This window comes from Mastomys coucha, unplaced genomic scaffold (genome assembly GCF_008632895.1).
Source record: "Mastomys coucha isolate ucsf_1 unplaced genomic scaffold, UCSF_Mcou_1 pScaffold4, whole genome shotgun sequence".
NCBI lineage: Eukaryota > Metazoa > Chordata > Mammalia > Rodentia > Muridae > Mastomys > Mastomys coucha.
The window spans coordinates 47277559-47293004 of record NW_022196910.1 but is presented as its reverse complement, the minus strand read 5'-3'; the positions used below and the strand labels follow the sequence as shown (position 1 = coordinate 47293004).

Genomic DNA, 15446 nt, shown 5'->3' with positions numbered 1-15446 from the left:
ACTTAAAATAATTCCGACAATATGTGAAATATTGGCCATGTACATCTCCCATCTGCCTTAGTGGCCAGACTTGTAGTCTTCTGTCTGTGTTTAAACTGTTCAAGGTATAACCTAGGGCCAGGACCTGAGAGAGATTTCAAGATGAGAGCATGTGTGGACTACATAAATATAAGGTGTATATAAGTTAGCAAAATCTTCTATTCAAGCCAGCTTCTCTTTGGGCTTTAGCCATAGTTGAGCATGTACTATATTAAAGAGACTTTTCTTTTATTAATCTCTAACATTACAGAATGACTTCTCAGTGGAAAGACATATTAATTCTAGAACAACACAATTAAAAACCACATATTACTTTGACATCTTCATTCAATACTAAAACCAGTAAAGACCTTACAGGTTTTTTCTTTTTGCTTTTTTTCTCTTCATTTCTTTCCTCCTCCTGCATGTCCTCCTCTTGTATATTCTCCTCCTCCTCCTCCTCCTCCTCCTCCTCCTCCTCCTCCTCCTCCACCTTCCACTGTATCTCACTGTGTACATGTCTCTGGTGGACCTGGAACTCACTGTGTAAACCATGCTGACTTCAAACTCATGGCTATCTACCTACCTCTGCTTTTCTAAGTGCTGGTTTAAAGGTCTGTGTTATCATGCACAGCTTACATCTTTTTTTTAAGCTTAAGGACTTTTGTTGATAATTTGGCTTTAATTGACACAATTGTGAAAGTTTGTAAGATTGGTAGAATATTGAAAAGAGTACCCTAGCTTTTACAGTCCAAAGCAAATTTTCTAGGCGTGAATCTTCTCCAGTGTTCAATAAACATTAGAATACTCACACACTAGAGTTACTAGTGTATTAAGTTTGAGACCACATAAAGCACACATAAGTTAAGGGTAACTTTCCCTCTTCACTGACTGTCACAGGGTAGGTAGGATTTGGTAACTACTGAGGATTTGGAGAGATCATCAGAGGGAGGTAAATAAGGGTGTGAAAGAGAGAAGAATGAACACAGCCATCCTCAGAGAGAGAGAGTTCCCAGTGACTTTAACATGGATATATTTGGAGATAAGAACTCTGAGAGAAACGAGCTGGGAAAGCACCATCGTTTTGTGCATCCGTAGGCTTCAGTTCTTATCTATAAAAAGCAGGCAGTACTGATACCGAAGAGTTCCCCTGTGGTTGTGAATGCGTGGCATAAGAAACAGTGTATTTCCCCCTCTTTGCTGGAATTTCTGGAATGTCGGGTTTGCCTTTTGTCTTATACCACAGTTGAATCTGCCTCTAGAGGTGATATGTACCAAGTCCTTAGGCAATTGGGAGAATGCCTGATACTTGTGCCAGAATGACTAAAAGCATGAGTAACACATTGGAACTGTCAGCCACACCCTCCTGACATTTAGTCCAATCTCATGTTCAAAAACTGAATCCTGGAACTAATCCTCAGGGGAGGGGGTGTGGAATAAGTGAGGGATAACCTTATAGATCTCTCCTGGCTCTTGTGACTCATTTTAATGAATCAGAAGACTTGAAGAGTGTGATAGTTAACTATCAAGTCGATTCTACCACCTGGAACCAGAATCCTGAGCTGTATAACAGGAAGCCAGATGAGCACCAGCCTATAGGCACTAATTCATTGTTCTCCAATCTTTTTTTAAAAAAATAATTTTATAGCCGGGTGGTGATGGTGCACGCCTTTAATCCCAGCTCTTGGGAGGCAGAGGCAGGAGGATTTCTGAGTTCGAGGCCAGCCTGGTCTACAGAGTGAGTTCCAGGACAGCCAAGGCTACACAGAGAAACCCTGTCTCGAAAAAAAAAAAAAATATATATATATATATATATATATGTATGGGTGTTTTGCCAACATAGATGTCTATGTACCAGGTGCATGCCTAGTGCCTGTAGAAGCCAAAAGAGGCCTTCCAATCTCTTGGAAGTGGAGTTATGGACATTGGTTTGCCACCATGTGGATGCTAGGAATCAAACCTGGGTCCTCTGGAGTAGCAAGCAGCTAGTGCTCTTAATTGCTGAGCCATCTCTGCAGCCCTGGTCTCTGGTCTACTCATGGCTGGAGTGCAACAGAACTGGCTGCTGCGAGTCCCTGCTGCCTTTACTTCTCCAAAATGATGGACTGTGGCCTGGAATCGTGGGCTTGAACAAACCCTTTCTCTCCCGAACCTGCTTTCATCAGGGCGTTTTAAGTCCAGAAACAGGGGACAAAACTGAGACAGAGGGAGTCTTATCAAGCATGAAATTGATGTCCTAGATTCCTTTGTGTTTAAAACTGGGCTATCTAGCACACAGCTTTGGAATCTGAAGATCAAGGATTGAGAAGATCGAGTAGCCACATCTGGCCAGCCTCAGAATGAGCTTACTAGCTGTGTCAGAACACATTTGACAGAATCCTAGTGTGAGAAGTTACATGGGAGCATCAAGCAGCTTGCATGGAAGGGATCATAATGCAAGACAGGAGGCAAGCAGTAAGCTGAGGGAGGCAACCCTTCTTATTACAGCTCACTCCCTTTGGAAAATGAAGTTATCCTAGCTCATGACACCATCTTTCTTCAGGCTTCGTTTTTCAATTGGCATGGACAGATAGGATAAAGACAGAGGCTGTCCAGAGGATGTTAGTGCCAATGCTGTGCAGGACATGGGTGGTGTTGAGGAGAGCCATTTTCATAGGGTAAAGTGGCCTTATTGAGAGTAGGATAAGAGAAAGTGGTGGCTGAGACTACTCAACTCTATGAGGAAGAAAAATGCAGGCCGAAGAATCAGTATCGTATTTATATTTTGATGGAGGTGAGCCAGCAGAGTGAAACAAAGTTAAAATCTTACAGACAAACGACAAATGACAACTGCTGCCCATATTCCCTTCAGTTAGAGGGAAAGGGTTAGGACTCAGAGCACTAGGAAAAGATGAGGCTTATCTAGGGGTCTAGACGGTTCACCTCTAGAGATGAGAAACGTGCTTATTATGTCTTGGACAGGAAGCGCTGAGAGACCATGCTTGACCATGTGGTTCCCAGCTGGTGGTAGTGTTGAGAGGTAAGTAGCTCGCACTGACACTGACTTCACAGATGGATTATGTCATTGGAGTTGTGGCTTTGAAGGGTGTATCTTGTCCCCAATCTCTTTCCCCTTGCCTCATGATACATTAAAAGATCTGGTGATGCAAACATTTTGAGTGTCACTGTTATTGTTACAGTGAGGATTTTAAACATCCTCCAAAGGCGCATATACTAAAAGCTTGGGTGCCAGTCTATGGTCCTAGAACCTAGTGGACATAGGGGGACCTAGTGGAAAGAACTCTGATCCCTTGAAGGGAATTTTGGTACCCTGGTTCCCTCCTCCGTCCCTCCCTCTCCCTCTTCTTTCCTGCCTCCATGAACCATGTTCTCCATGATACTTTGGCTTCTCACAGACCTCAAAAGACATTGAGGTCAAGCAACTATGGACTGAAGCTCCGAGGTTGTAAACCAAACAACCTCTCCTTCCTCTGAAGCTGCTCTGCTGGGCATTTTGTCAGAAAGCTAACACAATCACACATGGCGATTTCCTGATCTAGAAACTCAAAAAGTACCCTGTATCAATCTTCTCTTCCCTGATACTCAGTATGGTGGCATAGAGACACTTTCAGTTGTGTAGCCTGATAAAACTGTAGTCATTAGAATGTAGAGACTTAAGAAGTTTTGCTCAAACAGTTGTAATTTACCAGCTTTTATAGTTTTTACGGGAATTCGGTACTGAAGGCCCAGGCACCATTGCTGCTGATCACCAGGGGGCGCTATCCCAAAGAGGAAGATCTGAGGGGCTGAAACAGCAGCTTGTTTTTCAGTGGCTTGTTTTGCAGTTTTTCAGTCTCCCACTTCATTTTCCCACCTCCTTTGTCAGTAGCATCCGTACCATTCCTGCGGTGGGTCATTACAACATAAACGGTAGAATATTTCAATACACCAGCCAACGTTTCTAAACTTCATGTTGCAAGCTCGTTGAAGCACAGTGAGGAAGGAAAAGGAGATTGTAGTAAAACCAAGCGGCTGCTATGGCAAGGGTCGCCTTCTGCAGCAAGGATGAGCAATTTGTTTGCCCTGGTTTGGCCTGTTTGTTGTGGCTTTCTTTTACATCCTCTTCCCCCCGGTGTGTATACGTTTCCTTTCGTTTAAATTATTTGGCAAAAACGTGTTTCTCGATGAGCACCCATTTATTTCCTGACGGGACAAAGAGAAACTTTAAAAGACATAACGAAAACCTCTTAGATCCATCGTGGCCAGGAGGGGGTGGTGGCTTTCCCGGATTCCAGTCGCTGTCCCCCGCCCTCATTTTCTTGGCTAGTCTCCAGGGTCATGTTCCAAGACGAGGACGGACAGAACGGTTTGTAACAAGTGGACAAGGGGACGGGTCGAGGGCAGGGCTAGGAGCAGGGGCAGCTCAGATCTCGCAGGGGCATCCCTGGGGAGCGGCTCCCTGCGTCACGTGGGACCCGCCCTGCGACGGCGTGTTGCAAGCTCCGGGCAGCCGTCGTGGAGCTGGATTTCCGCGGTTGTGAAAGGAGGTGGCAGCGGCGATCTCCCGGCTTCTCTGCGTGGGGTCCGGGGGATCGGCGATGGCTGGCCGTTGCGGGGCCCGCGGCGCCCTGTCGCCACACTTGCTGCTCTTCGACCTGCCGCCCGCGCTGCTGGGCGAGCTGTGCGGGATCCTGGACAGCTGCGATGGCCCGCTGGGCTGGCGGGGCCTGGGTGAGTGCGACTCAGACCCGCCCGTCCTCCCCCGCGAGGGACTAACCCAGGGACCCGTCACTCATTCCCCTTCCCTCTCTAATACTTGGGTACTGCTGTATCAAGTTAGGGGATTGGGAACGTCAGATGTCAAGAAAGCATCCCACACTGGTAAGAGATTCTCTCTGCACTCAGTTTGCAGTGTACGCATAAATATGCAAATATTACCGTATGTGAGGGATGTCTACTGGCTCTACCACCCCACCCCAGATATTTTTAATATTAAAGCCCCCCCCCTTGAGAATTAGAGATGCTGCTCAGTTGCTAGAGTACTTACCTATGGATGTATGAAGCATGAAGCTGCACGTCCGATTCCCTAGCTTGGAATAAAACGACCGTGGTGGTGCCAGCCATTGAGAGGTAGAAGTAGGAGGGTCAGATGTTCAAGGCCATCCATCCTCTTCTTGTAGAGAGTTCGAAGTTGGCTTGGGCAACATGAGACCCCATTCAAAAACAAACAAAAAACAAACTTACTTACTTACTTACTTACTTTATTTATTTATTTATTTTAGAACTTTAAGATATCTATTCTTTGGTGTGTTTTTTTTCGTGTGTGTGTGTGTGTGTGTGTGTGTGTGTGTATCCCACACTCCTGTGGCATCTAGAGGACAACTTTCAGGAATCAGTTCTCTCCTTCTACCACGGGATCCTGGGACAGATCTCAGATTGTCAGGCGTGCATAACATACTTCGGTGTTTCCAATAAGCCTCCAATAATCTACAAGGGAAATACTACTGTTTGAGGTGGATGTGATTTCCACTTTTCTTAATTAAATATATCTTGCTTATTTGCCAAATCTACTGGAACTAAATTGTAAAGAAAGCCTATTTATATTAATCTAGAAAATTGTCTTCAAAAACCCATTTTATGCAGATTTGGTAAACTGAGCATGTATATATTGTAAAGTGGTGATATATTAACCAAAAAAAGCTCAGGCAGAAGTCTATGCTTTGTTAAATACAAGTGTTCTTTTTGGAGTTAGATGATATCTCATGCTGTTACAGTGAATGTTATGGTGCACTCCTTTAATCCCAGCACTTGGGAGGCAGAGGCAGGCGGATTTCTGAGTTTGAGGCCAGCCTGGTCTACAGAGTGAGTTCCAGGATAGTCAGGGCTACACAGAGAAACCAAAAAAAAAAAAAAAAAAAAGAAAGGAAGAAAAGAAAAGAAAAAAGAAAATAAACATGAGTGTTTTTAAGCACCTTTATCTAAAATAGTGATTTTCTTCTCCTTTGTGGTTGACAAACAATATGTTTACAATTTCTGAAACTGTAACGGTTATGTAAAAATGGTTTGGGGAATGGACTAAGGGTAATTGTAGTAGTAGACTGCCTTCTTCAAATGAGGCAAGTCTGTGGCTCCATCCCTGGCACTTAAACAATTTACCCAGTGAACATCTCAGAAAAGGGCACTTAGACTCAAGGAAGACAAAGCTGTCTCCAGCCTACACTGGAGAGACAAGATCCCTCCCCTAGCAGATTGCTCCTCATTTAAGCTAGATGGTGGCATATCGAGTATTTCTGTCTATGGACTTACTAAGATTACATTTTTTATACATATATTTGGATATTTTCTTTATTTATATTTCAAATGTTATCCCCATTCTCAGTCCCCCCCCACCAAGAAGTCCCCTATCCCATCCTCCCACTCTCTGCTTCTATGAGGGTGTTCCTCCACCCACCCACCCATCCACTCCTGCCTCCCCACCCTCCATTCTCCTACACTGGGGCATCTATTGAGCCTTCATAGGACCAAGGACCTCTCCTCCCCTTGATGCTTGACAAGGCCATCCTCTGCTACATATGCAGCTGGAGTCATGTGTACTCCTTGGTTAGTGGCTTAATTCCTGGAAGCTCTGGAGGGGTCTGGTTGGTTGATATTGTTGTTCTTCCTATGGGGTTGCAAACCCCTTCAGCTCCTTCAGTCCTTTCTCTAGCTCTGCCATTGGGGACACCGCGCTCAGTCCAATGGTTGGCTGTAAGCATCCTCCTCTGTGTTTGTAAGGGTACTGCATTTTCAAAAACAGAATATTTTTGGTCCAATGCTCAAGTGCGGATGGGGGCAGATGGTGTAATAGATAAATGAAGCCAGTCGGCGGGGGTCATGAATATGGAAGAGCATGTGTCTTATTTAAAGGGAGCTGTTAGCACTCAGGAACTGGTCCCTGCTGCCTTTCCCAGCTCCTTCTTTCCCTGTAGCACTAAATTACAAATAGTTATGTCTCATAAACCTCCCCCCTCCCCAACTTGTGAATCAGATGTTGAAATCATTACAAGCGATTCTACAGATAAGGACACTGGGTTACAAACTGTTTACATAATTTTCGGTTCAGACAGTTGGAAGTGGCAGAGCTGGGACTTGAACTAAGGAAGTCTGTATCCAAAGCTACTGCTCTTAACCACAAGCCACACTGCACACCTTCCCCAACTGCTATATGATTTCCTGGTGCATCTCACAGGCCCCTAAGACTGTAGCATTTCTGGCTTGAAAAAAGAAAAACAATTCAGTGTGCTGTTTATACACACAGCTCTATTTTTGCCCTTGTGGAAATGAAGATACTCTACACAAGTACAAGCCAGGGACATCATGTGGCCTGTGCTGCTAGGTTCATTTAGCTGAAACTTAAGGTGGGGAGATTTTAAATTTGGGAGATAAAAATGGAGGCTTTAGGTTATGTCTGGTGGTAGACTGTTGGCACCAGAAAGATAGCAGGCAGCGAAGCTAAAATTAAGGCCTACAAGCTAAAATTTAGGCATACATAGTTGGCTTTCTCTAGTAAAAAATCTAGGCAGGCATGGGTTCCCAATCAGGTTTTGGGAGTATAGGAAAGATGGCCACAGGCTCCCTGGAGTCACTGTCATGGGTAGTTTTGGGATACTTACTGGAGATAGCAGGTTAGTTTCTTAGGCTTTAGTTGATGCATGCTGCGGACCGAAATTCTATCTCTATAGAGTATGGATATAATGCCTTTGCATATTGATTCTCCTAGGGCAGGCTCTACAGGCTCTGATGTAGCTGTAACCGCCTGTGCAAGCGAATGGAGCTCTGGGCACCTCACATGCCTTGTTCCAATGAGGTCAGAAAAGGAGAAGGTGCAGAAGGGGAAGTTAGGTCTGAGACAACGGGGGGAAATGATGGAGGACTGAACCATGAAGCTGTACTGAGATCTGAAAGGGTAGCTGAGAGAATTCCTATATGCGAGGTTCTGAGTTTGACTCCCTAGTGCATGTGCCTGTAAATGGATGGGCATGCGAAAAAGTGCGTGTTTACAAGGGTGCGCGCACACACACACACACACACACACACACACACACACACACACACGGCTGGGCAGTCCTTTTCTGCACAAAGCAAGTGAGAATCTGAAGATATAGAGGGCTCCTGACTTCAAATGGAAAACAATTATAATAATGTTGGGACACTATCCTAGACTGATCATGATTTCTGAGGACGGTGACAGCATGACTGGGCTACATTAGCAAAGACAATTCAGACACAGGCCTGTCACATAGCTGCTTCTGTGCTGGGTAAAGTAAGTGTGTGAGATCAAGTAGCTTGTTTGCTCACATGCTAGAATTGCCCATGCAAGACTTTGAACATACACACACTTAAGTCTCATTTTTGGATTAGCTGATTCATAAGTGTGGGTGGAAAGCCTAACACATTGCATAGACCAGATTCCTCAAAGCACTTTTGTTAAGTATTGTTAGTAAAGTTAGTATAATTTTGAGATGATATCTGGTCGATGGCAATGACTGCTTGCTTTGCAGGCATAATGACATCATAAAGGACACACAGAGCCTCTGGTGAGCATTCATTTATTACATTACCATAGATTGCTAGTTAAAGTAGATGAAGGACAATTCACACAGGCAAACCTCTCCACATCTAAGACAGTCCAGGGAAAACTCGTGTGGTTTTTGTGTTATAGACGCTATGCAAGACTATATCCAATTTTCTTTCTCTTTTAAAATGAAATAAAGGGCAGGAGAGGTGTTTCAGTGGTTGAGAGTGTGTACTGCTCTTCCAGAGGACCTGGGTTTTGTTCCTGGTACCATGTCAGGTGGCTCACAGCCACCTGTAACGACCTGAAGTCCCTGCCTCTCCCTAAATATCTGTGCTAGTATGTACATACCCGCCCCCAACACGTTCATAGTAAGTAGTCTATGCAAAATAGTCACTTAAAAATAAATAAACAAGCCGGGCGGTGGTGGCGCATGCCTTTAATCCCAGCACTTGGGAGGCAGAGGCAGGTGGATTTCTGAGTTCGAGGCCAGCCTGGTCTACAGAGTGAGTTCCAGGACAGCCACGGTTACACAGAGAAACTCTGTCTCAAAAAAAAAAAAAAACCAAAAAAAAAAAAAAATAAACAAATCACATTTGAATATCTAATAAAGCTCTTCAATAAGAACAGTGATTCTAACAGCTACCACTTTCAGGTATTTGCTGTTGCTTGGCCCTGTATTAAGTACTTTACATAGACTGTCTCCTATACATACTGTAAAAATGTAGACCCCCATTCCCATTTTATTGACAGAAAACATGGATTGCTGGGGAGTCTAAATGACTTGCCTTGAGGTAATTTAGTGACCAGCAGAGACTCTGGTGAGATGGTCACACTTCTGAACTCATCTTTCCCTCTTCTTTTAGTTTCAAAAATTGAATGGTTTTATCTCTTAAAACAGCTTTATGTCGAGCTAGAGAGATGGCTCAGTGGATAAGAGCACTGACTGCTCTTCCAGAGGTCCTGAGTTCAATTCCCAGCAACCACATGGTGGCTCACAACCATCTGTAATGGGATCAGATGCTCTCTTCTGGTGTGTCTGAAGACAGCTACAGTGTACTCATGTACATCAAATAAATAAGTAAATAAATATTTAAAAAACCCATCTTTATGTGTGTGGTAAGAATACAGAAGATGATAAAGAGTTCCCACATGTCCTCTGCATAGAAGTTTTACCATGCAATCTGGACCCAGAAGCCTCTATTATTAGCATTCCACATGAGTGTAGAATGTGTGTTACAATCCTTACACGTAATCATTTGACTGAAGTCCATATTCTGTTCACACTCCTTTAATTTTTCCCAGACCCCTATCTCTCTTTTGGATTCCACCCCAGCCCTCACCCTGAGTTACCATGTATCATATCCTTCCTCACAATCTCCATCTCCTGTGGACTGTCTCATCACAGGCTAGTTTTGGATGACCTTGACAGTTTTGACATGCTTAGTGCTTGTCTTAGTCGGGGTTTCTATTCCTGCACAAAACATTGTGACCAAGAAGCAAGTTGGGAAGCAAAGGGTTTATTCAACTTACACTTCCACATTGCTGTTCATCACCAAAGGAAGTCAGGACTGGAAGTCAAGCAGGTCAGGAAGCAGGAGCTGATGCAGAGGCCATGGAGGGTGCTGCTTACTGGTTGCTTCTTGTGGCTTCCTCAGCTTGCTTTTTTATAGCATTCAGGACTACCAGCCCAGGTATGCCACCACTCATAGTAGGTTGGGCTCTCCTCCATTGATCACTAATTGAGAGAATGCCTTATTGCTGGATCTCTTGGAGGCATTTCCTCAAGGGAGGCTCCTTTCTCTGTGATAACTCCAGCTTCTGTCAGGTTGACACACAAAACCAGCCAGTACAGTGGTCCTCAATTGAGATTTATTTGATGCCTTTCTCATTACTACACTGAGGTTATGAGTCTGGGGGATTATAAGCTGGGGTGAAGGACCATTTCACCACAGCTTAACAAGGGTCCATACTTCTGATGTGAATCATCTCTGCTGACATTCACCATGATGAAGGCAGTGTCTGTTGGATACCCCATCACAAAACTTCTCTTTTTTCTTCCTCTTTCCATATTATCCTCTTCAGAAGGAGGCACTATGTGTATTCTCCTCTTCAGGAGCTCGAAGCTACCAGCCCATTTGTCTCTTTTCCCGCTAAAGGGCTACATATGGTCCACTGCCTTTATCCTCACTTGAATCTTCTCCATGTTGGCTTCCATCTCTCACTGATCCTGTTGCCCTTCCTCCCTAGCACGGACAAATGCAGTGCTTGGTTCCCAGGCTTCATATTCTTTGATACAATGGATTGTCCTTTCTCCACAGAGTGCTCTGCATTTCTAGAACTGTATGCTGTCTTCTTTCCCTCCCTTTGCTACAGATGGTTCTCTATTGTTTATGGTCCTCTAGGCTTAATCTATGGCCCACTCTCTACTAAAGTCTATTCAGATGTCGCTAACTCCCAACTGTCTCACCTGTGTCTTTATTAAACGTTGGCTCCATCCTTCTGTCCACCTACTGGACAGATGTCTTCAAATTAACACTCAAAAATTGTCTCTCCTCCACCCCCCAAAGCATTGCCATCTTAATGAATAGCAACCCCCATCTTTCATTTATTTAGGCCAAAAGATTAATATTTTGTAACTTCTCAGTTTCCTCTCCCCCCTACCCCACCCCACAAACCACATCCTGTCTCCAAGTAACTGATATGTTGCTCTTTGCCTTTTTGATCTATCTAATAATATAACCATTTACCACAGCCACCACAGCCAACGTCACCCAAACCGACATCAGAATTTTACCTGGATCAGGTGGCTGTCTTCTGAATCAGATTCCTTGGTCCTTCTCGATCGCTTTTCAAAATAGCAGTCAGTGGGCATTTTACACATGCAACTAATGCTACTTCAGTCATAACCCTGTGGTAGCTCCATCTCACCTTGGGTAAGCATGCTGCTCCTCCAAAAATCTTCTCCCTCCTCTTTCTTCAATGTTGACTCTTTGTTTCTTGAACACACAGGACAGTTGTCCTGCAGGCAACCTTGAGGCATCCCTCTTCACCTGCTCTGTGCTTCAGCTTGCCCTGACACCCATGGACACCCAGGCTTTTCTGTGGTGGCAGATGCCTTCAATTCCAGCACTCCAGAGGTAGAGGCTTGTGGATCTCTCAGTCTGAGGCTAGCCTGGTCTATAGAGCTAGTTCTAGGACAGCCAGGTCTCTCCAGAGAAATCCTGTAAACTTGTGCTTCCCTTACTCTCCTTTTCTCTCATTTTACTCTCATCTCTTCCATGTCTCGCTTCACATCATTCACATTTGATCTTGTTCATTGTCCATCTAAAAATACGCTTCATATTAATGGTCATTCTTGACTGTCAACTTGATTGGATTGGGAAGCGGCTTAGGAGACTAGTAGATCCTCTAGGACTGTCTGCGAGTGTGTTTCCAGAGAGCATTAACTATGAGAGGAGACTTGCACTGGGTAAACAGTACCACTGCACACCCTGGGCTTGCACAGAATAAAAGGCCTGAGACAGACATTGCCTCTCACTATATTTCTAGGCAGCCCTGAAGTAAGCTATTGGGCCCCACCACACCCTACCCCAGTGGTTCTCAGCCTTCCTAATGCCGTGACCCTTGAATACAGTTCCTCATGTTGCAGTGAGCCCCAACCATAAAATCATTTTCTTTGCTACTTCATAGCTGTAAATTTACTACTGTTACAAATCATAATGTAAATCTCTGTATTTTCCTATGGTTTCTGGCAACAAAACCCCAGAGGGGTCATGACCCATAGGTTGGGAATTACCACCCTACCGTGCTAGCCTGAAACCTCTGAGCCTGTGAGCCAAAAATGTTTTCTCTCCTCAGGTTATTTTGCTCAGGTTCTTTGTCCTAACATCACAGAGTCTAAGCAACACACCCCAGGCAAGGCAACTGTTCCAGGGCTTTTTGTTTGTTTGTTTGTTTGTGCTTTTAACTTGTCTTATTTCACACTGTCTTAGCATTTAACACTAGAGCTGGAACAAAGCATTTATGTTGTGTGTCAAATAATGAGTCAATGGGTCATTTTTAAACAACTAAGATCTTTACTAGGTAAAATGTTCCACAAAGATGGTGCTAAAGTGGTCCTGTCACCTGCTCAAGAAGATTTTCCAAGCTATTCTAGAGCAAACTTACAAAAGCCCCATAAGGAAGACCAGCAAGGGGAAGAGGTGTGGGAAAGCAGCATTCGTCATTACCAGTGAATGACATTACACGGAGTTTGCTGTATGGTGTAAGACTCTGTCGAGCCTTAGCTTACCGGAGACCCCCCTGAATGAATCACATGGAGCCTGATCGATGCAAAAAGCATGAGGATTTTAAATATTCCAGTGTACTGGGGTGGTCCCAGACCCTAAGGAGAGGTGGCAACGACCCTGCACAGCTTGTTCAGTGAGCTTTTATACAATTTTCAGGGCAGGAGCCATTAGACACAATGTGATTGGCAAAACAGTGTGACTTTTTAAACTGATTGGTATTCAGGAAATGAGGTGGCAAGGACTTCCCTTGTCTAAAGGTGGGCAAAGGTCCACCCTTCGGAATGTGTCCCTACCTGCTGGTTGGTTCTCACCCTGAGATCTGACCCTGTTAATTAGCCTTTCCCTTCTGGAGAGTTCCACTACCTTCCCCAAGTTCCCAAGCTTATCTTACTAAGGAAATTCCTGGCCTCTCGGTGTTTTTCTGAGATGTCCCTGTCTACTAGGATCTTACAATGGGACCTTGCTCTGTAGACCAAACTCAGAGATCCTCCTGCTTCTGCCTTATGAGTGCTGAGATTAAAGGCGTGCCCCACATTGCCCCGCTGACGTTACTTAGACTCTGAATTTCAGGCTGGCATGCTGATGCTGAAGGTGGCTTCTTCTCCTGTTAGCACCCAAGGGTGGCTCCCTTTGAGTCATTATGTGGGTCTAGCAAGACCTACAGATGGAGGGATATTTGTGGTGGTAACAACTATTCCTACCGATCCTACTTGGGTACAAAATAAAAAGTGCACATGTGCTTGTGTGTAGATAAGTACCATTTCTTACAAAATTGATACGCTTGTGTTGACACTGTCTGGTATGAGAATTGTATAGGTAACTGAGACACTGGGGTTTTGTTTTTATTAGGGATTTAAAAATACTCTTTATCATGAAGGACTTGCTGCTCTTGCTATTGCCAAATCCAAACCCACTTCTTTGTATGTTTCCTAGAAAACCTGAAAAGAAGCCTCGTTTTCCCGTTAGGTTACCTAAAATCAATCAGCAAGATCACTATCTTAATTTCCTAGGCTTTTGGCAAGTGGTTACATGCAAATACAGAGATTACAAACTGGGGTGTGTTACGTTATTCTAAAAAAACCCCTCCAGAGACTTATTTGCATATGGAGACATGATTTCTGTAACTGAATTCCCCAGTGGTTAGCACTATCTAGACAATTCTGCCTGCTCCGAACGGCCTGCAGTGACCTCCGAGCACCTAGTGACACTCTTGTAGTAATTGTCATCTCCAGGTAAACAGATCTCTCAGCTTCTCAGGCCCACCTTTTTGATTTATATTGTGCCCAGATCCCTTTCAATAAGATTTGCCTTCTGTATTAGTGAGGGCTCTCTAGAGTCACAGAACTTAAGGAATGTCTCTATAGATAAGGGAAATTACCTGGATGACTTACAGTCCAAAGTCCAGCTAACCCAACGATGGGCAGCTGGGAAGGGGAAGGCCAAGAATCTAGTCACTAACTGCTCAGTCCCATGAGGCTGGGTGGTCCCACTTGCCTTCTGTATAAGCTGGAACCCTGAAGGAGTAGGTTCCAATGGATGTTTTAGCAAGTAAGTGTGAGCAGGCAAAGATAAAGGGAGCTTTCTTTTCCCATTGTCCTTATGTAGGCCTCCAGCAGACGCATGGCCCAGATTAGAGGTGTGTACCACCACTCCTGGACCTAAGCTGTCCTTTACTTGGAACTTGCTCTGTCTCAGGCTAGCCTTGAACTCATTGATCTGCTTGTCTCTGTCTCCTGGGATTAAAGGTTTGTACCATCTTGCCTGGGCCTAAGCTTTTCAAGGGCACTATCCTTTAAAATCTGGATCAAAAGCCTGTGTCTTCCAGATCCTCAAGATCCGAATCACAAGTGTGCCTTCTGTTTCTGGACTGTTGTTCATTCCGGATACAGTTAAGTTGACAACTGGGAACAGCCAGCACACCTTCCAAAGCTATGGCTTTTGACAACGACAGCCCATTTTTCTTACTTTATATTTTTAATTTAGAGCGCTCTTTAACAACACAATTAAGCATCGAGAACTTTCCTCTTTGATTTATGAAGCAATAAAGTCCTGTGTTCTGGAAGAGAGAATGAAGGAAGTATTGGGGGAAAGAGTGCAGAATATAGCTAACTTACCAAGAAGTTGCATTCCTGTTGCAACAAATCGGAGTTATTGTTTTACAGAATTGGACTTAAATGAATTATCCATTTTATGGTTGTGGATAATTAGTCTTTCTTGAGTGGTATTTCTATTCAAAATTCATTATCTTTAGGGAAAAGCTATTAAGGTTGCACCATGAATCACCGGTAAGAGAAAGAGAAAGCATATTTAATTTCTAGTCTTGGAAGCCATCCATGCATGCAGGCAGGCAGTATTGATTCTAACAGTGTTGCTGGTCTCTTACCAAGAACTTCTACAGAAAAAAAAAAAAAAAAAGCTTCCTGCCTAATCTAGCTTCCCTTACACTCTGCCCAGCTCAGTGGTATGTAGCTGAAATGGCCAGTTCATCTGAAGGCCCTTCACTCTCGCCTCAGCTGAGTCTCAGATGCAGACTTTAAGGAAGCGCTGCTTGGCAGGGGGAGTTTCTCAAACAAATGTCGGGGGGAGAGGTGCGGGGGGGGGGG

At 44.3% G+C, this 15446-nt stretch overlaps 1 protein-coding gene across 3 annotated transcripts in view; it reads left to right on the top strand.

The window, feature by feature from the left end:
* Positions 1-4367: 4367 nt before the first annotated feature.
* Positions 4368-15446, top strand: part of Irak3 (interleukin 1 receptor associated kinase 3) — a 60650-nt gene continuing 49571 nt past the window's right edge. For 2 of the 3 annotated variants that reach the window (XM_031349428.1, XM_031349427.1), the window contains exon 1: positions 4368-4728. In XM_031349428.1, the coding sequence (XP_031205288.1) occupies positions 4596-4728 (133 nt within the window). In that variant the 5' untranslated portion in view covers positions 4368-4595. The remainder of the gene's footprint in view (positions 4729-15446) is intronic. The other variant, XM_031349426.1, reaches the window with a different exon arrangement.